Here is a 24,597-nt window from a genome sequence, read left to right on the forward strand (position 1 = left end):
GGGTGGGGTCTATTAGGGACAAAGAAGATGATGTATGCTTACTGGCGCAGGGCAAGGCTAGAATACTTTGTGTACTTTTTAATCGGGTTTACTAAGGAAGAGGAGGGTGACAAAAGATCAGTAGAAGTGGAGCCGGCAGAGGTAATGGATGGGGTGAAAATTGATAGGAAGGATGTACTGGAAAGGCTGGCTATGATTAGATTGGATAAATCACCTGGTCCAGATGGCTTGAATCCCAGTTTTCTGAAGGAAGTGGGAGTGAAGATAAAAGAAGGGCTTGCCTTAATCTTCCAATCTTCCCTAGATACGGGGGAGGTGCCAGAGGATTGGAGGGTGGCAAATGTTCAAGAAATGGGTATGGGATATTCCTGGTAACTACAGGTCAATCAGTTTAACATCAGCAGTGAGTAAAGTTTTACAAAAAGTAATTAGGGAAAAATCAACAGGCACTCGGAGAGGTTTGAGTTAATTAGGGAGAGCCAGCATGGATTTGTGAAAGGCAGATTGTGTTTGACTCATTGTTTAATGTTTAATCTCATTGATTTTTTGATAAAGTACCACATAAAATGCTGATTTAACAAAACTGAGGCTCATGGAATAGGTGGGTCAATGTCAGCTTGGATAAAACATTGTTTTCTGTCCTTAAGCCAATGAGTCATGGTAAATGGTTGTTTTTCAAACTGGAGGATGGTAGACAGTGGTGTTCCCCAAGGTTCAGTGCCAGGACCACTGCTTTTTTTGATATGTATAAATGGCTTGGATATTGGAATACAGAGTCAAATTCCAAAATTAGCCAATAATACCAAACTTGGAGGGGTGGCAGACAGCAAGGAAGATACAAATCAATTGCAACAAGACATAGATAGATGAGCAGAATGAGCAGACAAGTGGCAGATGAAATTTAATACAGAGAAGTGCGGAGTGATGCATTTTGGCAGAATGGATAGGGAGAGGCAATGTAGGCTTAATGGCACAGTTCTAAAGCGTGTATAAGGTCAGAGGGACCTGGGGCTTCATGTGCATTGATATTTGAAGGTGATAGGACATATAGAGAGAATAGTTAGGAAAACATATGGGAACTTGGGCTTCATAAATAAAGGTATTGAGTACAAAAGCAGGGAAGTTATGCCGAACCTTTGTAAAACTCTGGTTAAGCCCCAAATAGAGTATTGCGTCCAGTTCTGGTCACTTTAGGAAGGATGTGAAGGTCCTTGAGAAGGTGCAGAGGAGATTTACCAGAATGGTTCCAGGGATGGAGAATTTTATCGACAAGGTTAGGTTGGAAAAGCTGGGGTTGTGCTCCTTGGAGCAAAGATGATTGATGGGAGATTTGATAGAGGTTTACAAGATTATGACAGGTTTAGATAAGGTAGAAAAGGAAAAGCTACTCCCATTAACTGATGGTACAGGACTAGGGAACACATATTTGGGAAGGAAATGCAGAGGGAATGCGAGGAAGAACTTTTTTTTTTACACAGCGAGTAGTAATGGTCTGGAACTCGCTGCCTAAGAGGGTGGTGGAAGCGGAGATGATCAATGATTTCAAAAGGAAGTTGGACGGGCACTTGAAGGAAATAAATTTGCAGGGCTTTTGGGGATAGAGTGGGGTAATGGGACTGACTGGATTGCTGTACAGAGAGCTGGCATGGACTCAATGGGCCAAATGGTCTCCTTCTGTGCCATAATGATTCCATGACTAGGTGGAATTAGGCAGTTTTAATGATGGTGTGAATGTGTAGCCAGAAGCTCATCTTGGGGTGAAGTATGACACCAAGGTTGCCAACTGTCTGGCTCAGCTTCAGAGAGTTGCCAGGGAGAGGGATGGAGTTGGTAGCTAGGGAATGGAGTTTGCAGCTGAGATCAAAGACAATGTCTTCAGTATTCTGAATATTTAATTGGAGGATATTTCTGATCATCCACTACTGGATGTCAGCTAAGTAGTCTCTAATAATAGAGAAATGGGGGACAGAACCTGAGGAACCGTTAACAATATCATCTGACATGGTAGCAAGGAAGAGAAATTGAGTGGTCTGTAGTTTAGTGGAAATAGCATCAAAAGAGCAGGAGGTGGGTTTCATGGAGAGGATCAGCTTGGCGATGGCATGAGGGGAGGTAGGAGAGAAACTAGAGAAAGATGCGAGTTCAGGGCTAGGGTGGGGGGAAGCATTAGAGGATGTTTGATCCGGTGGGCTAGTGGAAGGGAGGAATGCAACAGAGGCAGCTGATTGGATGGTCTCAATCTTAGTGACAAAGAAGTCCATGAGCCACTTGCACTTATTGTTGGAGGGAACAGGGGAGAGAGGTTTAAGAAGATGTTTTACAAGAGAGAAAAGAAAGTGGGGATTCCCTTTGCATTCCAGGATGATTCTCGAATAGTAAGCAGTTTTTACACACAAGTGCAGGAGCTGATAGTGTTTTTTTGTGGTCCAACCAGATCGGGCGGTGAATAGTTAAACCACTTGTCTTCCATATCCGTTCAAGTCTGCATCCCTTGGACTTAAGGGTGTGGAGGTGAGGGCCACACCGGGAAATGGCCAGGGTGAGAGAAAGTAATAGTTTTATTAGGGACAATCTACTTCATACATTGAGAGACATTACCATCTACGTCACACTCGTACAGCTGACTGACGACCCCGGTCTCGTTCTCCTTATCAGCAGGCCAGTGGTAAAGAAATATCGTAGTATGTGTCGATCCAGCATCACACACAATCCCAAACTGAATGAGTAAAAAGAAGATTCAATATCAATGATTTGTTATGAAACAGCTGAATACATAGAGCAGCCACTTGTAGAGACGAGGGGTGAGGACAGTGAGGGATGAGGACAGTAGGCACTGTGAGGAATGACTACTGAGGACATGAAACGTGATGTGGGAGGAAAGTTTGAAGTGAGGGTGTGACAATGATAAGTGAAAGAGTGAGGTATGACAACAGTTAGAAGCATGGACATTGAGGTCAGTGAGGGGTGAGGAGACTGAGGGGCAAGGAGTGAGGACAGATAAGTGACAACTAACATTTGTGCCCCAAGTGCCAGGCAATCACCATCTAACCATTTCCCTTTGACATTACCACCCCTGAATCCTCCACCATCAACATCCTGGGGGTTACCATTGGCCAGTAACTGAACTGGACCAGCCACATAAATACTGTGGCTTCGAAAGCAGGTTAGAGGCTGGTTATTCTGGATGCATAACTCACCTCCTGTCTCCCCAGAACCTGTCACCATCTACAAGGCACAACTCAGGATTGTGATGGAATACTTTCCACTTGCCTGGATGAGTGCAGCTCCAACAACATTCAAGAATCTTGACACCATCCAGGACAAAGCAACCTGCTTAATAGGCACCCCATCCACTGTGTACCATCCACTGTGTACCATCTTGAAGATGCACTGCAACAACTCGCCAAGGCTTCTTAGAAAACAAATTCCAAACCTACGACCTCTACCACCTAGAAGGTCAAATTCAGCTAATGGATCGGAACACCTCCATCTATAAGTTCCCCTCCAAGTCACACACCATCCTGCTTTGGAACTATATCACTGTTCCTTCACTGTTGCTGGGTCAAAATTCTGGAACTCCCTCCCTAACAACATTGTGGATATACCTACACTACATGGACTGCAGTGGTTCAAGAAGACAGTTCACCACCACCTTCTCAAGGGAAATTAGGGATGGGCAATAAATGTTGGCCTAGCCAGCGATGCCCACATCCCATGAATAAATGACAAAAAGAACCATGAGGATTGAGAACAGTGAGAAATGAGGACAGTGAAGAGTACAGACAGTGATGAATGATGACATAAGGAATGAGTGGTGAGGGAAATAATTGGTAAGGACAGTTAGGAGTGTCCATGAGGCCCATCTCCTGCTCCCTTGACCCTATTCCAACTTAACTGTCGACCACTCAATTCCCCCACCTGGTCTCCATGTTATCTGATATCATTAACAGTTCTGTCTCCTTGGGTACTGTCCCTCTCTCTTTCAAATCTGCCATCATCACCACTCTACTCCAAAAACCATCCCTTGACCTTTGACCCTTACAAACTACCACCCCATTTCCAAACTTCCTTTCCTCTCCAAAGTCCTTGAATGTGTTGTCGCCTCCCAAATCTGTGCCCATCTTTCCCTGAACTCCATGCTTGAATCACTTCAATCAGGTTTCCACCCTTGTCGTAAAACCAAAACAGCTCTTATCAAAGTCACAAATGACACCCTATGTGACTGTGACAAAGGTAAGCTGTCTCACTTCATCCTTCTCGACCTGTCTGCAGCCTTTCGCATGGTTGACCACACCATCCTCCTCCAACATGTCTCCAGTGCTGTCCAGCTGGCTTGGACTGCACTCACTTAGTTCCATTCTTATCTATTTAATTGTAGCCAGAGAATCACTTGCAATGTCTTCTCTTCCCACGCTTGCACTGTTACCTCTCGTGGCCCCCAAGGATTTATCCTTGGCCCCCTCCTATTCCTCGGTGACATCATCTGAATACACAGCATCAATTTCGCATGTACACTGACAACATCCAGCTCTACCTCACCATTACCTCTCTCTCTAAATTGTCACACAGTTTGTCTGACATCCAGTACTGGACGAGCAGAAATTTTCTGCAACTGAATATTGGGAAGACAAAAGCCATTGTCTTCTTTCCCCAGTACAAACTCACACCATCGGCTCCATCCCTCGCCCTGGCAACTGTCTGAGGCTGAACCAGACTATTAGTAACCTTGGTGTCATATTTGACCCCAAGGTGAGTTTCTGATCACATCATCACATCATTGCTACCTCCATAACATTGCCCAACTGCGCCCCTGCCTCAGTTCATATGCTGCTGAAACCCTCATCCATGCCTATGTTACTTCTCGACTTGACTATTCCAGCAACCTCCTGGTTGGCCTCCCACATTCTAACCTCCTGAAACTTGAGGTGATCCAAAACTGCTGCCTGTGTCCTTAGTTGCACCGAGTTCTGTTTACCTATCACCCCTATGCTTGCTGAACTCAATTGTAAAATTCTCATCTTTGTTTTCAAAACCCTCCATGGCCTGCCCATTTCTGTCTCTGTAATCTCCTCCAGCACTGGTTCCAGCTTGGTTTAAGTGGACGCATTTAACCTTCTAGCCTACGGACAGTCAGGAGTGAGGTCAATGAGGCATGAGGACAGAAGGAGTGAGGAGTTAGAAGTATGTGGGCGGTGAGTACAGCGAGGTGAATGAGTGAGAGCAGAGGACAATGAAGAATAAAGACAATGAGGTGTGAGGGATGAGGAGAACGAGGAATGAGGATAGTGAGGGATGGGGACAGTAAGGACTGAAGACTAGGAGTACCTATTCTCCAGTCTCCAGTCATAGGAACATAAACTGGAATTTTACATTCAGGCGGTGGCCCTGCCCACCAGCTAAAAAGCCAGGGGCGAGCCCACCTCTACCGGGCCTGGAACCACAGCAATTTTATGTGGCTCAGGCCCTTAATTGGCCTCGGTCAGGACTTCTGCCCATCTGAGGCAGATGTCCCACCTCCAAGAGCTGTCAGCCAATCAGAGGGCTGGCAGCTCCTCTGTCCCATGAGCTCCACTGGGAGCGGTGGTCACTGCTGGGACTGCACCCAGTAAGAGGAGCCACCATGGATGCCGGCCTGGGAACAGGTAAGTGGGGATTGGGCGTCACCGAGGACAATTAGCTGGGCCCCAGTGAGGGGGGGGGGGGGCGGTGGGTATTGGACAGCAGGGCAGTGGAGATTGTTTTAAGGGGGCAGCCCGGGCTACTGCGAGGGTGGGGGGGGAGGGGGGGAAGGGTGGTGGGGGTGCTCTCTGTGAGGCAAAGACTGTTTCGTCCAGCATGATACCAATAAGGAGGGGCCCCCACCAGCCCAGAAGGAGGCCACCAGGTTTTCCTGGGCAGCCTCCTCAGCTGCTGAAGTGTCCATCCGCCACTGGTATTATACCAGAGATGGCGGGAGGAGGCCAGTATTGGCAATTAAATGGCCACTTAAGGGGCTCAAATGGCCTGGGGTGGGCAGGCCATTTGCACTTCCCCCGCTGCTGGTAAAATGGGGGACATGTAGGTGATGGGAAGGACGTCTCCACTTTCCACAAAAGTTTACACCTCTCCCTACCTCTCAGCCCACTCCTGGGGGTGGGGGGAGGTGTAACATTCAGGTCATAGGAACAGTAGGAGGCCATTTAGCCCCTCAAGCCTAAACCGACCAGATCATGGCTGATCTGTGCCCTAACTCCATATATGCATCTTTTCCCCATGTCATTTAACATCTTTAGTTAGCAAAAATCTATCAGTCTCAGTTTTAAATTTAATAATTGATCTAGCAGCAGTTACGATTTGTGGAAGAGTGTTGCAAACTTCTACTACACTTTGTATGTAGAAGTGTTTCCTAATTTTAATCCTGAAAGTTTTGTCTTTAATTTTTTAGACTATGTTCCTTCCTGTTCCAATACTGGTGCCAGTGTCCCATGAAATGGAATCCCTCTTTCCCACTCCTTCAGCCACATGTTTACCACCCTAGTCTGCTTATCCCTACACTAATTTTCATGTGGCTCAGGTAATAATCCAGAAATTATAATCCTTGACTTGCTTTTTTTTCATTTCGCTCCTAGTTCCAGTACTTTCCAAATAGGATCTCTTGCTGACTCTTTTCTAAGTTGTTGGTCCCAACATGGATTGCAACAACTGGATCCTTCTTCTCCAATATCCCTTCAAGGCGATTCCCAGATGTCCCTCACTCTGGCACCAGGCAGGCAATATTCCATGTGGGGTTCTCGATCCTGCTTAAATATTGAATTCCCTACAACTTCCAAGTTATGCTTCCCCTCCTCCTCTTCCTCCTCCCAGCTTCAGGCAGCCTCTTTCTCCAGGGTCCCATGGGCTGCATTACATTACATGAAATAGGAGTAGGAGTAACCAAACAGTCCCTCGAGCCTGCTGTGTTATTCAAGATGATCATCTGATCTTATGCCTAGCCCCATTTTCCCACCCAGTATCCATATCCCTTGGTTTCCTGAGATCAAAAATCTGCTTTTCCCAGCTCTAAAAATACTGAATGATAGAGCATTCACAACCCTCTGAGTGAAAAATAAATTCTCCTCATCTCAGGCCTAAATGAATCACCCCTTATCCTGAGACCCTCTGTTCTAGATTGTCCAACCAGGGAAACAATCTCTCAGGGTCTACCCTGTCAAATCCCTTCAGAATCCTGTATGTTTCAATGAGATCACCCCATTCTTTAAACTCCAATTTACTCAACCTCTCAATCCCAGGAACCAATCTAGTGAACCTTCGCCGCACTGCCTTCAATGCAAGTATATCCTTCCTTAGATATGAAGACTAAAACTGTGTACAGTATTCCACGTGTGGTCTCACCAAAGCCCTGCACAATTGATGCAAAACTTTTTTTATTCTTATACTCCAATCCCCTCGCAATAAAGGCTGACATGCCATTTACCTTCCTAACTGCTTGCAATATCTGCATGCTAATTTTTTGTGTTCCTTGTGCAAGTACACTCAAGTCTCTGAACATCAACATTTAAAAAAGTTTCATGCCTTCTAAAAAAATTCTTATTTTTCTATTCTTACTACCAAAGTGAAGAACCTCACACTTCCCTGCATTATACTCCATCTGCTACTTTATTACCCACTCATTTAACCTGTCAATATCTCTTTGCAGCGTCCTTGTGACCTCCTCACAGCTCACCTTTCCACCTAGCTTCATACAGTCAGCAAACTTGGATACATTACTCTCAGTCTCTTTGTCTAAGTCATTAATATAGATTGTAAATAGCTGATACCCCAGCAGTGATCCTTGTGGCAACCCACTAATTACAGCCTACCAACTTGAAATGCCCCGTTTATCCCTACTCTTTGCTTCCTGTCCATTAACCAATCCTCTATCCATGCTATTATATTACCAACTCATGATCCCTTACCTTGCACTTATCTTCTATGTGGCACCTTATCAAATGCCTTTTGGAGATCCAAGTATACTACATCTACTGCCTCCCCTTTATCTACCCTACTAGTTACATCCTCAAAAAACTCTAATGAATTTGTCAAACATGACTTCCATTTCATTAAACCATGTTGACTGTCTGATTGTGCTATGATTTTTTAAGTGCATTGTTAAGATTTCCTTAATAATAGATTCCAGCATTTTCCCAATGACTGATGCCAGGCTAACTGACCTATACTTCCCTATTTTCTCTCTCCCTCATTTCTTGAACAGCAGTGTTATATCTGCTAACTTCTAATCCGCTGGGACTATTCTAGAATCTAGGGAATTTTGAAACTCATGACCAGTGCATCCATTATCTCTGCAGCACCCTCTTTCACAACCCTACGATGCAGGCCATCAGGTCCTGGGGATTTGTTGGTTTTTCATCCCTCTCTGCTGAAAGTAATTCGTTTCCTCACTCTTATTGGTATGTAACTTGTGTCTTCTACTGTGAAGACAGATACTTGTTCAATGACTGATGTTCCTTATTCCTCATGATAATTTCTCCTGTCTCCGCCTCTAAGCATGTTTACTTTAGCTACTCTCCTTTTTAATAAGCTTTTACAATCTGTTTTTATATTCCTGGCTAGTTTACTCATTTCACCCCCCCCCCCCACCCTTTTATCAACTTTTTTGGTCACGCTTTGTTTTCTAAAACTCTCCCGATCCTCAGACTTTTTAACCTTTATAAGCCTCTTCTTTTAATCTAATACCATCCTTAACTTCCCTAGTAAGCCATAGAATGATCTTTCTTGCTGAGTTTTTGTTTTTTACTGGAATGTATTTTTGTTGAACATTTTGAATCATGTCTTTAAATGTTTCCCATTATTTATTTACCGACATAACTTTCAGTCTATTTACCCAATTAACCTTAGTCAGCTTTCCCCTTATAACTATGTAGTTGGCTTTGTTTAAGTTTAAGATTCTTGTTTTGGACTTGTTTATGTCACTCTTAATCTTAATATGGAATTCAGTTGTTTTATGATCACTTTTATCCAGAAGATCTTTTACGATGAGATTACTAATTAACCCTGCCTCATTACACAATACAACATTGAAAATAGTTTTATTCCTAGTTTGTTCCACACCTATCGTTCCAGGAAATGGTCACAAAAGCATTCTTGAAACCCATCTTCCAGACTACCTTTACCCACGTGATTTGTTCAGTCCATTTGAAGATTAATGTCCCCCACGATTATTTCATTGCATTTGTTACAAGTTCCAATTATTTCTTGCTTTATTACTCTGTCCAATGGTGCAACTACTGTTAGGGAGCCTATAAACTACTCCCTCTAATGTTTTATTCCTATTCTCCAGCCATATTGATTCGACCTCCTGATCTTTTGAGCCAAGATCCTTTCTCACTACTGTGCTTTTGTCATTCTTTACTATCAGGGCTACTCCTCCTTCTATTCCATTCTGCCTATTTTTTTGAAGTGTTGTGTACCCTGGAATATCTATTTCCCTCCTTGGTCACCTTGTAACCATTTCTCTGTAATGGTGAGTAAATCAAATCTATTTATCTCTATTTGAACCATTCTGGCTGGTGTTCTGACTGTCTTTATCCTTATCCTCAAAGGTAGCAAGTACATTGTACCTGTTGAATAGGATCAGCTTCTGCAGATACTCATTCTCTATCTCACCTGGGTTCCCCTTATTCTCTACCCTATCAATCAGTCACACCAAGTCCATGCTGAACTCTGGGGTGTGACCAAAATCCGGAGACAACTGTCTGGATACTGCCCTTCTGCGTCACAGTGTTTTCAACTTGCACTCCAGCCCAATGACTCTGAGCCAGAGAGATTCGGGATGGAGACATCTACTGGAGATGTGTTCACTCTGAACAGTCTCGCTGTCCACAAGCTCACACGTACTGCAGTCCAGACACACAACCTGCTCTGCCATATCTTACTCCAGATTGCTTAGATTATTTATGTTACTTATATCTAACTACCTTTTAGTTTGCTGTTAAGTTTTCTTTCTTTTTCTTCATTATAACTTGTGCTAAGCACTAAAAAGGTGGAAATTTTTTAAAATTCTACCTCAAGCTTACACAAACTACTGCAGGTATTGGAGGCAAAAAGCAGCACCTCCTGCTCAAATTGCACTGCGCTCCTTTGCAAGCATCAGCACATACTGTTTACTTTTATAAACCTTTTTGAACACACCCAAGTGTTTCTTCACCTTCTTGCTCATAGTAATTCGCTCCTATTCAGGCAATCAATTGATTGCCAACTAATTGTCATTGACAACTTGCAGTTTCTATTACAGTTTTTAAAGTTCTAAGTTAAATTCAAAATGTTAAGCTAAATTTCAAATTCAGATATATTCACCGAATACTTGCAAGTGAATTCCCACTCTCACCAAATTGCCACTGTGAGGACACTCCAAGCATCAGAAGTCCCTAGTCCCCAGTTCCTAGGTACAGTTCATGTTTACTTCGCCATCTCATGCTCACTGAGTATACCATCTCCATGGTGATGGAGAGAGAGATGTGTGGTGAAGGACTGGACACAGACTGGCAGATATTTAGTCAATTGGCGACCGCCTGCACATACAGGGACCAAGACATTGGTGGGGCTGTGGAAATTGCTGGGACTCTCTGCTGGACTGACCTTGGTTTCAGGAGGTAGTTGCAGGTACTGGGACCCCACTAGACTCATAATCAGGGCAATGATTGCAGATACCAGCACTGCGATCATCAGGCTTATCACTATCAGTCGTATGTTGTGGTTCTTCATTTTCCAAAACTGCAAACACAAAAGTCAAAAAGCACATTAAAAGGGGAATAAAAATCCAATTCAATGAAATTCACATTCTGACCAAGAGGCACATGTGCAGAAATTGGATTCGGACAGTAGGAAGTGAACGAACTGGGGATTTACATGGAAGGACTACATTAATTGGTCACCAAATCAACTTTGTTATTTTTTATTCAGAAAAGGAGAAACAGCAATAAATGTTGTTCCTGTTGAACATATTCTAGTATTATAATTACCTCCAACAACACAAGTACAAAATTAGCTCAGTACAGAAAGTGGAGAGTACTGATGAATGGTTGCTTTTCGATTGGAGGGAGAAGTATAATGGTGTACCCCATAGGTTTCTAAATGGGGAGAAGCTAGAAATTGTGGATGAGCAAGAGATTTAAATGTCCTAGTACAAAAATCATTAAAAACTAGTGGACAAAAAGTAATTAAACAGGCTAAAGGAATGTTGGCCTTTATCACGAGAGGGTTGGACTACAAAGGCGTAGGAGTTATACTACAGCTGTACAGAGCTCTGGTTAGACCCCCATCTGGAGTAATTGGGTATTCAGTTCTGGACACTGTACCTCAGGAAGGATATATTGGCCTTGGAAGGGGTGCAGAACAGATTCACCAGAATGATACCAAGGCTAAAAGGGCTATGGGGACAAGTTGAATAGACCGGTGTTTATTTGTCTGTTTCTGTGTTTATTTTATTTTAGCTTGTTCAGTTTGTTTCTACTGTGCCTACCCACTGTTTTTTCATGTTTGTACTTGCGGCTGTTCAGTTTTCAGTCCATTAACACCCTATCTGTACTAATGCTTTGTCTTTCAACACACCATTAACATATTGTTTGCCTTTGCTCCATGACCTTCTGGTCAGCTATTCTGTGACCTTGTCCTATCTACACCTTCTCCTTTGTTATCTCTTGCCCCAACCCCATTTTACCTGCTTAAAATCTTTTACATTTCTTATGTCTGCCAGTTCTGAAAAAGGGTCACTGACCTGAAATGTTAACTCTGCTCCTCTCTCCACAGATGCTGCCAGACCTGCTGGGTTTTTCCAGCACTTTCTGTTTTTATTTATGAATAGGTTATATGGGTTATATTCCCTTGAATGTAGAATTAGATGTAATCTAATTGATGTAATCTAATTTAATATGATTAATGGATTTGATTAAGAAGATAAAGAGAAGCTATTACAAAAGCAAAATATTATGGATGCTAGAAATCTAAAATTAAAACAGAAAATGCTGGAAATACTCAACAAGTCGGGCAGCATCTGTGGTGAGAGAAACAGAGTAAATGTTTCAGGTCAATTACCTTTCACCAGAACTGGGAAAAGTTAGAGATGTAATAGATTTTAAGCAAAGAGAAATGGAGGAGGGTGGATAAAGAATAAAAGGGAAGGTCTGTGTTAGGGTAGAAGACAGGAGAGATTAAATGACGAGAGAAATTATTTCCTCTGGTGGGGGAGCCCAGAACAATTAAAATTAGAGCTAGGCTGTTTAGAGTTAAAGTCAGGAAGCACTTCTTCACACAAAGAATAGTGGAAATCTGGAACTCTCTCTCCCCAAAAGCTGTTGAGGTTGGGGGGGAGGGGGGTGGGGGGTGGGGGGCTGGTGGTGGGGTGCGCTGGTAGTCTGGGGAAATCAATTTAAAATGTCAAACTAATATTGATAGATTTTTGTTGGGCAAGGATACTTAGTGTTTTGGAACCAAGGCCAGTAAATGGAGTTGCAGTCGAGGTCAACCATGATCTTCTTATAGAGTCAGAGTTATTATGACACAGAGGGAGGACATTCGGCCTATTGATTTCATGTTGGCTCTCTATAAAGAGAGTAGTCCTGTTCCCCTGCTCTGTCCCAGAGCAAGCCAAGTTTATTTTCCTCAAGTGCCCAACCAATTTACTTTTGAAATCATTGATCACCTCCACTTCCACCACATTCATTGGCAGCAAAATCCAGGTCATTGCCACTTGCTGCGTAAAAACTTTATTCCCCACATTCCCCCTGCATCTCCTGCCCAAAAACTTAAATCTGTGCTCCCCAGTCCTTGTAACATCAACTAATGGTAACAGCTTTTCTTTGTCAACCTTATCCAAACCGGTCATAATCTTTTACACTTTTATCAATTCTCCCCTTTGCTCCAAGGAAAACAACACCAGCTTCTCCAACCTAACCTTGTAGCTAAAGTCCCCCATCCCTAGAACTATTCTGGTAAATCTCCTCGACAGCTTTTCAAGGACCCTCACATCCTCCCTAAATATGGTGACCAGAACTGGATGCAATACTTTAGTTGTGGCCTAACCAGAGCTTTATAAAAGTTTGGCATAACCTCCCTGCTTTTGTACTCAATACTTCTATTCATAAAGCCCAAGATCCCATATGCTTAACTGACCACTCTCTCAATATGTCCTGCCACCTTCAAAGATGCACATGCACCCCCAAGTCCCTCTGTCCCTGTGCACTCTTTAGAACTGTGCCATTAAGTCAATATTGCCTCTTCCCAACCATCTGCCAAAATGCATCACCACACACTTCTCTGTATTAAATTCCATTTGCCACTTGTCTGCCCATTGTGTTTGTCTATTTATGTCCTGTTGCAATCAATTTGTTTCATGCACACTGTTTGCTGCACCTCCAAGTTTGGTATCATTGGCAAATATACTGAACCTTAGGGAACACCACTGTCTCCCATCCTCCAATCTGAAAAACTACCATTTACCATGGCTCACGGTTTTCTGGCCTTAAGCCAATTATTTTATCCAAGCTGACACTGACCCTTCTATTTCATGAGCCTCAATTTTGTTAACCAGCCTTTTATGTGGTACTTTGTCAAATGCTTTCTTAAAATCCATATTGATAACATCCATTGCATTCCCTCCTCAACCTTCTCTGTTACTTCATCAAAAAATTGAATTAGGTTAGTCAAACACAATCTGTCTTTTACAAATCCATGCTGCCTCTCCATAATTAACTTTAAACTTCTCCCAGTGCTTGTTAATCTTTTCTCTGATTATTATTTCTAAAGCCTTACGCAATACTGTTGTTAAACTAACCTGCCTGTAGTTTTTAGGACTGTGCTCACACTCTTCCTTGAACATATTTGCCAGTCTGCCTTCCTCTGCCACCTCCCCCCGTATCTAGAGAAGATTGGAAGATTATGGCAAGCCCTTCTGCTATCTCCACTCCCATTTCCTTCAGCAAACAGGGATGTAAGCCATCCAGACCAGGTGTCCTATCTGCTCTAAGCATAGCCAGCCTGTCCAGTACATACAACCTATCAATTTTCACCCCATCCATTACCTCTACCAATATTTTGTCAGCAGCAGGATGGTGCCAAGGGTGAGGAATTTCAGTTATGTGGAGAGAGTGGAAAAGTTGGAATTGATCGCCTTAGAACAGAGAACGTTAAGAGACGATTTCATAAAGGTGTTCAAAATAATGAAATGTTTTGATGGAGTAAATGGGGAGAAACTATTTCCAGTGGCAGGAGGGTCAATAACCAAAGGACAGTTTTATGATTATAGTTGACAAAATTATCAGAGTGAGATGAGGAGATTTTTTTATATACGCAGCAAGTTGTTGTGATCAGGACTGCACTGCCTGAAATGGTAGTGGAAGCAGATTCGGTAACAAATTTCAAAAGGAAATTGGATAAATACTTGAAGAGGGAAAAGAGCAGGGGGTGGGGTGGTGGGACTAATTAGATAATTTTATTAAAGAGCCAGCATGGGCACCATGAGGAGGAGGAGGGTGGTGGTGGATGGGGATTGGTTGGGCCTCTGTTCAAGGAAGAAGTGGAGAGCTCTCAAACTATCCTGGTGGGGGAAGGAGGTGTAGAGAGATTGGACATCCATGCTGAAAAGGGAATGGTTAGTGCCAGGAAACTGGACATTGTTAAAGTGGTGGTGTGTCAGCAGAACCATCCGCCACCCTCCTCCAACTGGCTGAACTTGTTCTCACATTGAACAAGTTCTCCTTCAACTCTAAAATAAAAGCAAAATACTGCGGATGCTGGAAATATGAAACAAAAACAAGAAATGCTGGAATCACTCAGCAGGTCTGGCAGCATCTGTGGAAAGAGAAGCAGAGTTAACGTTTCGGGTCAGTGACCCTTCTTCGGAACTGACAAATATTAGACACAGTGACCTTTTGGTCAGCTATGTGGCCCGGTCCAATCTGCACCTTCTCCTTTGCATTAACATATTGTTTGCCTTTTCTCCGTGACCTTTTGGTCAGCTATGTGGCCTGGTCCAATCTGCACCTTCTCCTTTGTTATCTCTTGCCCCACCCCCACCTCACTTGTTTATAATCTGTGACTTTTCTAATATTTGTCAGTTCCGAAGAAGGGTCACTGACCCGAAACGTTAACTCTGCTTCTCTTTCCACAGATGCTGCCAGACCTGCTGAGTGATTCCAGCATTTCTTGTTTTTGTCTCCTTCAACTCTAATCACTTCCTCCAAATATGGGTATCTGCATGGGTTCTAGCTATAGCTGTCTTTTTGTGGAAAATAATCAGAACGAGATGAGGAGATTTTTTTTTACGCAGAAAGTTGTTTAATTTGGACTGCACTGCCTGAAAGGGTGATGTAAGCAGATTCAGTAACACATTTCAAAAGGGAATTTGAATAAATACTTGAAGAGGAAAAAGTTGCAGGGCTATCGGGAAAGAGCAGGGGAGTGGAACTAATTGGATAATTCTATAAAGAGCCAGCATAGGCACGATGAGGAAGAGGAGGGTGGTGGTAGATTGGTACTGATTCCTGAACTAGAAAATTTCATCAACTTTGCTTCCAATTTTTACCCTTCCCTTGCTTTCCCATGCTCCATCTCCAACTGTTTCCTTCCCTTCCTTGACTTCTCTGTCTCCATTACTGGGGATAGCAATCAACCAATATCCGTAATAAATGCACTGATTCCCACAGCTACCTCAACTACTCTTCCTCACGTCCTGTTTCCTGTAAGTACTCTATTCTATTCTCCCACTTTCTCCATTGCATCTTTCCTGATGATGCAAACGGCAGATGAAGGATGATGTAAGGAACTGTGAGGGTAGTAAAAGTAGAAAAATAGAATATTTTTTAAAAGCTGTGAATGTTGGTGTTGAGAGAAACTTTATTCTTTCATGTGATGTGGGTGTCACTGGCAAGACCAGAATTTGTTGCCCATCCCTAATTGCCCTTGACAACTGAGTTACTTGCTAGGCCATTTCAGAGGGCAGTTCAGAGTCAACCACATTGCTGTGGGCCTGGATCATATGTAGGCCAGACCAGGTAAGAATGGCAGATTTCCTTCCCTGAAGGATACTAATGAATCAGATGGGTTTTTTTGACAATTGATGACAGCTTCATGGCACTATTACTGAGACTAGCTTTCAATTCCATATTTTATTAATTAATTGAATTTAAGCTGTAGCAGCTGCCATGGTGGGATTTGAACCCATGTCCCAGGACATTAGATTGGCCTCAGCATTACTAGTTCAGTGACACTATCGCTACCTCTTCTCCCTCCTCCCCTTACCACAGCTTTGACTCCTCTCCTCTCTACTTGGGTCTCTTCCTATCCTCCACCATCATTTCATCCCTCAAATCCTCCTCTCCTCCCATCTCCTCTCCTCCCCTCTCCTCACGTCCCCAACTGTACTTCCCAACTCTACCCCCCGCTCCCCTCTTAACCTTCCCTCCACTCTCATCTCTTCCCCTCCCTTCTCCTCCAGTCCATCTCTGCTCTTCTAATCTCTATTCCACATTCAATCCCTCCTCCATCACCTCCTCTCCATTCTCCTCCTCAAATCTTTGCTCCTGCATGCTCCTCTCTCTCCCTCCCTCCTATTCTCTGCTCCCCTGTCCTCTCATTCTCACCTCATCTCCTGCACTCCTTCTCCTCTCCCTTCTGCACACTCCCCTCCTGCCCTCTTCTCTCCTACACATTTCCTTTTCTCCTATCAATTCCCCTCTACACTCTTCTCATCCTCTCCCCTCCAATCCTCTCTTCCACCCACTTTTAACCAATCTCCTCTCTTCACCTCACTTTCTCTATTCCCATCCTTTCCCTTCCACTCACTTCTACACTTTCCCTCTCCCAGGAACATAGGACCAGGAGTAGGGCATTTAGTCCTCTATACCTGATCCACCATTCAGTGATATCATGGCTGATCTGTAACCTAACTCCATATACCCATCTTTGCCCCATAACCCTTAATACAAAATGTTGTTAACAAAAATCTATCAATCTCAGATTTAAAATTAATAATTGGTCTAGCATCATTTGCTGTTTGCAAAAGAGAGTTCCAAACTTCTACCACCCTTTGTGTGTAGAAGTGTTTCCTAATTTCACTTCTGAAATGCCTGGCTCTAATTTATGTTAATGTTGATGTTTTATTAACATATTGTTTGCCTTTGCTCCATGACCTTTTTGTCAGCTATGTGGCCTGGTCCAATCTGCACCTTCTCCTTTGTTATCTCTTGCCCCACCCCCACCTCACTTGCTTATAACCTGTGACATTTCTAATATTTGTCAGTTCCGAAGAAGGGTCACTGACCCGAAACGTTAACTCTGCTTCTCTTTCCACAGATGCTGCCAGACCTGCTGAGTGGTTCCAGCATTTCTTGTTTTTATTTCAGATTTCCAGCATCCGCAGTATTTTGCTTTTATTCAAGTCCTAAAGGATATAGCTGCTAGACTGGGTCTGAGGCAGGTGGTGACGGAAAGAACAAGAGGGAAAATATTCTTGACCTCGCCTTCACCAATCTGCCTGCCACAGATGCATCTCTCCACGACAGTATTAGTAGGAGTGTCCACCCCACAGTTCTTGTGGAGACAAAGTCCCGCCTTCACATTGAGGATACCCTCCATCGTGTTGTGTGGTGCTAAAGGGGATAGATTTTGAACTGATCTAGCAATGCAAAATTGGGCATCCATGAGGCGCTGTGGGCCATCAGCAGCAGCAGAATTGTACTCAACCACAATCTGTAACCTCATGGCCCGGCATATCCCCCACTCTACCGTTACCATCAAGCCAGGAGACCAACCCTTGTTCAATTAAGAGTGCAGGAGGGCATGCCAGGAGCAGCACCAGGCATACCTCAAAATGAGGTGTCATTCTGGTGAAGCTACAACCCAGCACTACTTGCATGCCAAACTGCGGAAGCAGCATGCGATAGACAGAGCTAAGCGATCCCATAACCAACGAATCAGATCTAAGCTCTGCAGTCCTGCCACATCCAGTCATGAATGGTGGTGGACAATTAAACAACTAACTGGAGGAAGTGGCTCCACAAATATCCCCATCCTCAATGATGGGGGAGCCCAGCACATCAGTGCAGAAGGTAAGGCTGAAGCATTTGCAAAAGTCCTCAGCCAGATGTGCCGAGTTGATGATCCATCTCGGCCTCCTCCTGAAGTCGCCAGCATCACAGATGCCAGTCTTCAGCCAATTTGATTCACTCCACGGAACATCAAGAAATGACTGAAGGCACTGGATACTACAAAGGATATGGGGACCTGACAACATTCCGGCAATAGTACTGAAACCTGTGTTCCAGAACGTGCCGCACCCCTCGCCAAGCTGTTCCAGTACAGCTACAACACTGGCATCTACCCAGCAATGTGGAAAATTGCCCAGGTATGTCTTGTGCACAAACAGCAGGACAAATGTAACCCGGCCAATTACCGCCCCATCAGTCTGCTCTCAATCATCAGTAAAGTGATGGAAGGTGTCATTGACAGTGCTATCAAGTGGCACTTGCTTAGCAATAACCTGCTCAGTGACGCTCAGTTTGGGTTCCGCCAGGGCCACTCAGCTCCTGACCTCATTACAGCCTTAATTCAAAGGAAGATGGTTGTGGTTGCTGGAGGTCAATCATCTGAGCTCCAGGACATCACTGCAGGAGTTCCTCAGGGTAGTGTCCTAGGCCCAACCATCTTCAGCTGCTTCATCAATGACCTTCCTTCAATCATAAGGTCAGAAGTAGGGATGTTCGCTGATGATTGCACAATGTTCAGCACCATTCGCGACTCCTCAGATACTGAAGCAGTCCGTGTAGAAATGCAGCAAGACCTGGACAATATCCAGGCTTGGGCTGATAAGTGGCGAGTAACATTCGCGCCACACAAGTGCCAGGCAATGACCATCTCCAACAAGAGAGATTCTAACCATCTCCCTTTGACATTCAATGGCATTACAATCGCTGAATCCCCCACTATCAACATCCTGGGGGTTACCATTGACCAGAAACTGAACTGGAGTAGCCATATAAATACTGTGGCTACAAGAGCAGGTCAGAGGCTAGGAATTCTATGGCGAGTAACTCACCTCCTGACTCCCCAATGCCTGTCCACCATCTACATGGCACAAGTCAGGAGTGTGATGGAATACTCTCCACTTGCCTGGATGGGTGCACCTGCAACAACACTGAAGAAGCTTGACACCATCCAGGACAAAGCAGCCCGCTTAATTGGCACCCCATCCACAAACATTCACTCCCTCCACCACCGACACACAGTAGCAGCAGTGTGTACCGTCTACAAGATGCACTGCAGCAACACACCAAGGCAGCTTAGACAGAACCTTCCAAACCCGCGACCTCTACCACCTAGAAGGACAAGGGCAGCAGATGCACGGGAACACCACCACCTGCATGTTCCCCTGCAAACCACACACCATCCTGACTTGGAACTATATCTCCGTTCCTTCACTGTTGCTGGGTCAAAATCCTGGAGCTCCTTTCTTAAAAGCACTGCGAGTGTACCTACCCCACATGGATTGCAGTGTGGACAGTCTCTGTCTCATCGCATTGAAGTCAGCTTTACCTAAATCGAGGATCTTTGCAGCTGTTTTGCACTTTTCTCTTTCAAACACTAAGTTGAACGCGATCATATTATGATCGCTGTTAGATAAATGTTCACTCACTGTTAGGCTGTTAATTAAATCTGTCTCATTGCTCATCACTAAATCTAATATGGAATACTGCTTTGTTGGTGCTAGGGCATATTATTGCAGAAAACTATGCCAGACATACTCATGAAATTCACTCCCTTTCTGACATGTGATAGTCTGTATATAAAGGTTTAAAATCAAGGTATTGCTTAACTAGGAACAAGCAAAGAGGTGTTGCGTGAAGGGAACATGGTGCAGGTTAGAACACAGGCAGTAACATTTTGGATGATCTAAAGTGTAGGGAGGGAAGTGTGCAGGAGACCAGCAGGAATGCAGTGGAGTAATCGAGTCGAGAGGTAACAAAGGCATTAATGAAGATTTCAGCATCCAAGCCCACAACAGGACAGTGTACCGAGCCCACAGCGGGACAGCGTACCGAGCCCACAGCGGGACAGCGTACCGAGCCCACAGCGGGACAGTGTACCGAGCTTCCAGTTGCTGGCCATTTCAACATCCCCCACCACCCCACCAACTCCCCCCCACCCCCACCCCCCGCACTCACATCTCTCCTGGGATTGATGCAGTGTTCCAGCGAACATCAGCACAAGCTCGAGGAACAGCATCTCATTTACTGAATAGGAATGCTACAGCCTGCCGGGCTGAACATTAAGTTCAATAATTTCAGAGCATGACAGGCCCCTCTTTTTATTTTTAGTTATTTTTTTCTTTTTTCTTTCTTTCTTTTGTTTTAGTTTGTTTAGTTTGTTTCCACTGTCTTTTTCAAGTTTGTGCTTGGGGCCAGGGCTGTTCATTTTACTCAAACAAAAACAAGAAATGCTGGATTCACTCAGCAGGTCTGGCAGCATCTGTGGAAAGAGAAGCAGAGTTAACGTTTCGGGTCAGTGACCCTTCTTCGGAACTGACAAATATTAGAAAAGTCACAGATTATAAACAAGTGAGGTGGGGGTTGGGCAAGAGATAACAAAGGAGAAGGTGCAGATTGGACCAGGCCACATAGCTGACCAAAAGGTCACGGAGCAAAGGCAAACAATATGTTAATGGTGTGTTGAAAGACAAAGCATTAGTACAGATTAGGTGTGAATATACTGAATATTGAACATCAGCAAGTGCAAACCTGTTTTTCTTCAGGTTTGCACTTGCTGATGTTCAATATTCAGTATATTCACACCTAATCTGTACTAATGCTTTGTCTTTCAACACACCATTAACATATTGTTTGCCTTTGCTCCGTGACCTTTTGGTCAGCTATGTGGCCTGGTCCAATCTGCACCTTCTCCTTTGTTATGTCTTGCCCAACCCCCACCTCACTTGTTTATAATCTGTGACTTTTCTAATATTTGTCAGTTCCGAAGAAGGGTCACTGACCCGAAACGTTAACTCTGCTTCTCTTTCCACAGATGCTGCCAGACCTGCTGAGTGAATCCAGCATTTCTTGTTTTTGTTTCAGATTTCCAGCATCCGCAGTATTTTGCTTTTATTTTACTGTTCATTTTACTGTCAGTTGACACCCTCTCTGTACTAACGCTTTGTCTTTCACCACACCAAGCTGGCTAAGTCCTAAAGGAATAAAAACAAGAAATGCTGTAACCACCCAGCAAGTCTGGCAGCATCTGTGGAAAGAGATGCTCAGGCAAGAGATAACAAAGGAGGAGGTGTAGATTGGACAAGGCCACATAGCTGACCAAAAGGTCATGGAGCAAAGGCAAACATTATGTTAATGTTGATGTTTCATGTCTTTTTTATGTTTGTGCTTGGGGCTAGGGCTGGGCAATAAATGTTGGTCTAGCCAGCGATGCTCACATCCCATGAACAAATAAAAAAACACCTTGGGGAGGGGTGAGGAGATAAGTTTCTCAGTGTGGGAACAGGGTCAAATGATTCTGATTGGTGGAGGGGATGGTGGGAAGGGGTAAAGTTAAAAGTTTGTCAACTTTGGAGCGGGGGGTGAGGGGTGGGGGACCCGGTGCACAAGGTGAGTATTTTGCAGGGGAGAGGGCAAGGGATGAAATTTAAGTTTGTTAGGGAAATAGAAGAGGGGCTGGGATCACTTGTTTAATTATTTGTAATAAGTTTTAAATAGATGTGTCTTTAAACATTTAAATATAAGGGCTGGAAGCCCTTTAAAAATGGTGCCGGCCACTGCACAGTGGTGCTGGACGCCGTTGCCGGGGACGGCTTGCCCGTGCCCCCCCCAACTTCATCGGTGGTGGGGGCGGGGGGAATGGTCCGCCCTGGCCAGGCAAATTAGCCATCATGTATAATATCGCAGCGGCAACATAAAATTCAGTCCCTAGTCTCACTTCCACTCCTACTCACTGAGTACAGTTACATTCCCCTCTCTGATTGATACATCAACTCTCTGTGGATCCCACAACCCCCATTCTCCCTTTGTGCGTGCGCATCCAAATTCCATAATTACCGATCCCTTCTGCAAGTCTGTGGCCAATTCCCTCCCCATGTATATCCTCGCCCCGCTTAACTGCGACTTCCTCATTCTGTGTGTGGCTGCCCTATATTGTCCTTCTCCATTTATCCCATCCCTTCTCTCTAACTGCCCTGTCATTCCCCTCAATCTTGGTTATCCCCTCATTCCTCTCATTCTGTGGCTGCGCCTTCATCCCCCGACTCTGTAATTGCCCCGTCATTCCCCTCACTAGGTAACTACCCCCTCATTTCTCTCACTCTTTAACTGTCCCCTCATTTCTCTCACTCTGTAACTGCCCCCTCATTACCCTTACTCTGTAACTGCCCCTTCATTTCTCTCACAACTGCCCCCTCCTTTCTCTCATTCTGTAACTGCCCCCTCAATACCCTCACTCTGTAATTGCCCCGTCATTCCCCTCACTAGGTAACTGTCCCCTCATTTCCCTCACTCTTTAACTGTCCCCTCATTTCTCTCACTCTGTAACTGTCCCCTCATTACCCTCTCTCTGTAACTGCGCTCTCATTCCCCTCACTCTGTAACTGTCCCCTCATTCCCCTCACTCTAAGTCTAAAGTGTGATTATTTCTAACTTTTGGGAGCCAGAAGACATAACACCAGCCATATAAATATTGTGTGTATAAGGGCAGGTCAGAGGCTGATACTTCTGTGATGAGTCCCTTCTGACTCCCGAAAGCCTGTCTAATATCCACAAATCAGGAGTGTGAGGGAATACTCTCCATTTGCCTGGATGAGCACAACTCCAAAAACACCCAAGAAGCTTGACACCACCCAGGACAAAGCAGCCCACTTGATTGGCACCCCATCCACAATCTTCAACATTCACTCCCTTCAACACCGATGCACAGTGGTAGCAGTGTGTACCATGTACAAGTTGCACTGCAACATCTCACCAAGGCTCCTTCAACAGCACCTTCCAAACCCGCAACCTCTACCACCTAGAAGGACAAGGGCAACAGATGCATGGGAACACACCCACCTGCAGGTTTCCCTCCAAACCACACACCATCCAGACTTGGAACTATATTGTCATTCCTTCACTGTCGCTGGGTCAAAATCTTGGAACTCCCTTCCTAACAGCACTGTGGATGTACCTACCTCAGATGGACTGCAGTGGTTCAAAATAGGCTCACCACCACCATCTGAAGGCAGTTAGGGATTCTGGCATTGCCAGTAATGCTCACATCCCAAGACGAAAAGAAAACTTTCACAGCCGTTAGTAATGTGTGGCCACCAGATCCAGCAGGGATAAGGTCTACGCCTAGGAGGTTGCAGATGTCTGCCACCACCTGGCGCAACAACCCGAGCTTCCTGACACTCTGCTCTTCTGAGAGGTCAAAGAAGCTTCTGCCTGTAGATCCTGTTATGTGGGCAAGCTTGGCTGCTCTGTTGTTCCCACCTCTCCCCACTGCTGCTTCCTTCACTGCTGACCATCATGAATCTCTCCACAGTGCAATGTTGCTGATGCCGATGGTCACCTTGCTCCTTGTCTAAGCTCCAATCTATGGCAGCCGTGGTGCCACAAGTGTGATCTTGTACCTCAATACTTTCAAAGTGCACAAATTAGCCTCTGATCATAAATTCTCTTTCAGTATGAGATAAGAAAGCAGCTGTGAATATTTGATGCCACCCATATGGCTGACTTCTAATAAGCCCCATGAATTGCCATTCACTATTCCCGTCTTCCTTTCAATTGTGATTTTCAGGAAACTCAGAAAGCTGGGCATGTTAAATTTGAATCCCAGTGAAAATGTCATTCAAATTGCCACCTTTGGAAGAGGTAACTCTTTACTGTTAAAACTCCCTCCATATGTTAAAAAGAACACTGCTGATTCTGTTCAGGAAAGCTCCCAAAGACTCTGGGGCAGATTATTAACTTTCCACTGACTGGATTGAATTCAATTCACGTCATGTTAAATGTGATAATTGTTTCCAAATGTGATAATAATCCTTCAAGACTCCCAGTAAACAGCAGCTATTTCTCAGGGTCTGCATTCTTCTATCACCACAATGACAGTTTCAGACTGAAAAACTCAGGCAACAGAATTTACAATATAGTTTCAGTTACCTGATTAAGCATTCTTGTCATCCTTGTTACCTGTGTTTCTTTCTCTGTGTTTCTTTTTTTCTGTCTCTATCTCGAATTTCCTCCCCGAGTGTTGCGTGAATGAACAAAGGTTGGAAAAGATTTGGTCTAAACGGCAGCCTATAACAACACAGGATGTCAAACAGGAAATTACTCTAATCAAATGTGAAACTGTACTAAGTGCTGGCACCTGCACATTTGTTTACTGCATCTGATTGTAAAATGAGACATCACAGTTCTTATGGGTGTGGGAAACTGGCTAAAGTCAAATAGATGAAGAACAATAAATTAAAAGCAAAATACTGCAGATGCTGGAAATCTGAAACAAAAACAAAAAGTGCTGGAAATACACAGCAGGTCAGGCAGCATCTGTGGAGAGAGAAGCAGAGTTAACATTTCAGGTCAGTGACCTTTCATC

At 44.3% G+C, this 24,597-nt stretch overlaps 1 protein-coding gene across 1 annotated transcript in view; it reads right to left on the reverse strand.

Annotated features, from left to right (window-relative positions):
• entpd8 (ectonucleoside triphosphate diphosphohydrolase 8) overlaps positions 1–24,292 on the reverse strand; it is an 80,697-nt gene extending 56,405 nt beyond the window's left edge. Inside the window, exons 1-3 of the mRNA XM_068011982.1 lie at positions 24,162–24,292; positions 10,615–10,749; positions 2,599–2,716 (exon numbers count right to left, since the gene is read on the reverse strand). Coding sequence (XP_067868083.1) covers positions 2,599–2,716; positions 10,615–10,749; positions 24,162–24,182 — 274 coding nt within the window. The 5' untranslated portion in view covers positions 24,183–24,292. The remainder of the gene's footprint in view (positions 1–2,598; positions 2,717–10,614; positions 10,750–24,161) is intronic.
• Positions 24,293–24,597: the final 305 nt, after the last annotated feature.

Source organism: Heterodontus francisci, chromosome 32, assembly GCF_036365525.1.
Source record: "Heterodontus francisci isolate sHetFra1 chromosome 32, sHetFra1.hap1, whole genome shotgun sequence".
NCBI lineage: Eukaryota > Metazoa > Chordata > Chondrichthyes > Heterodontiformes > Heterodontidae > Heterodontus > Heterodontus francisci.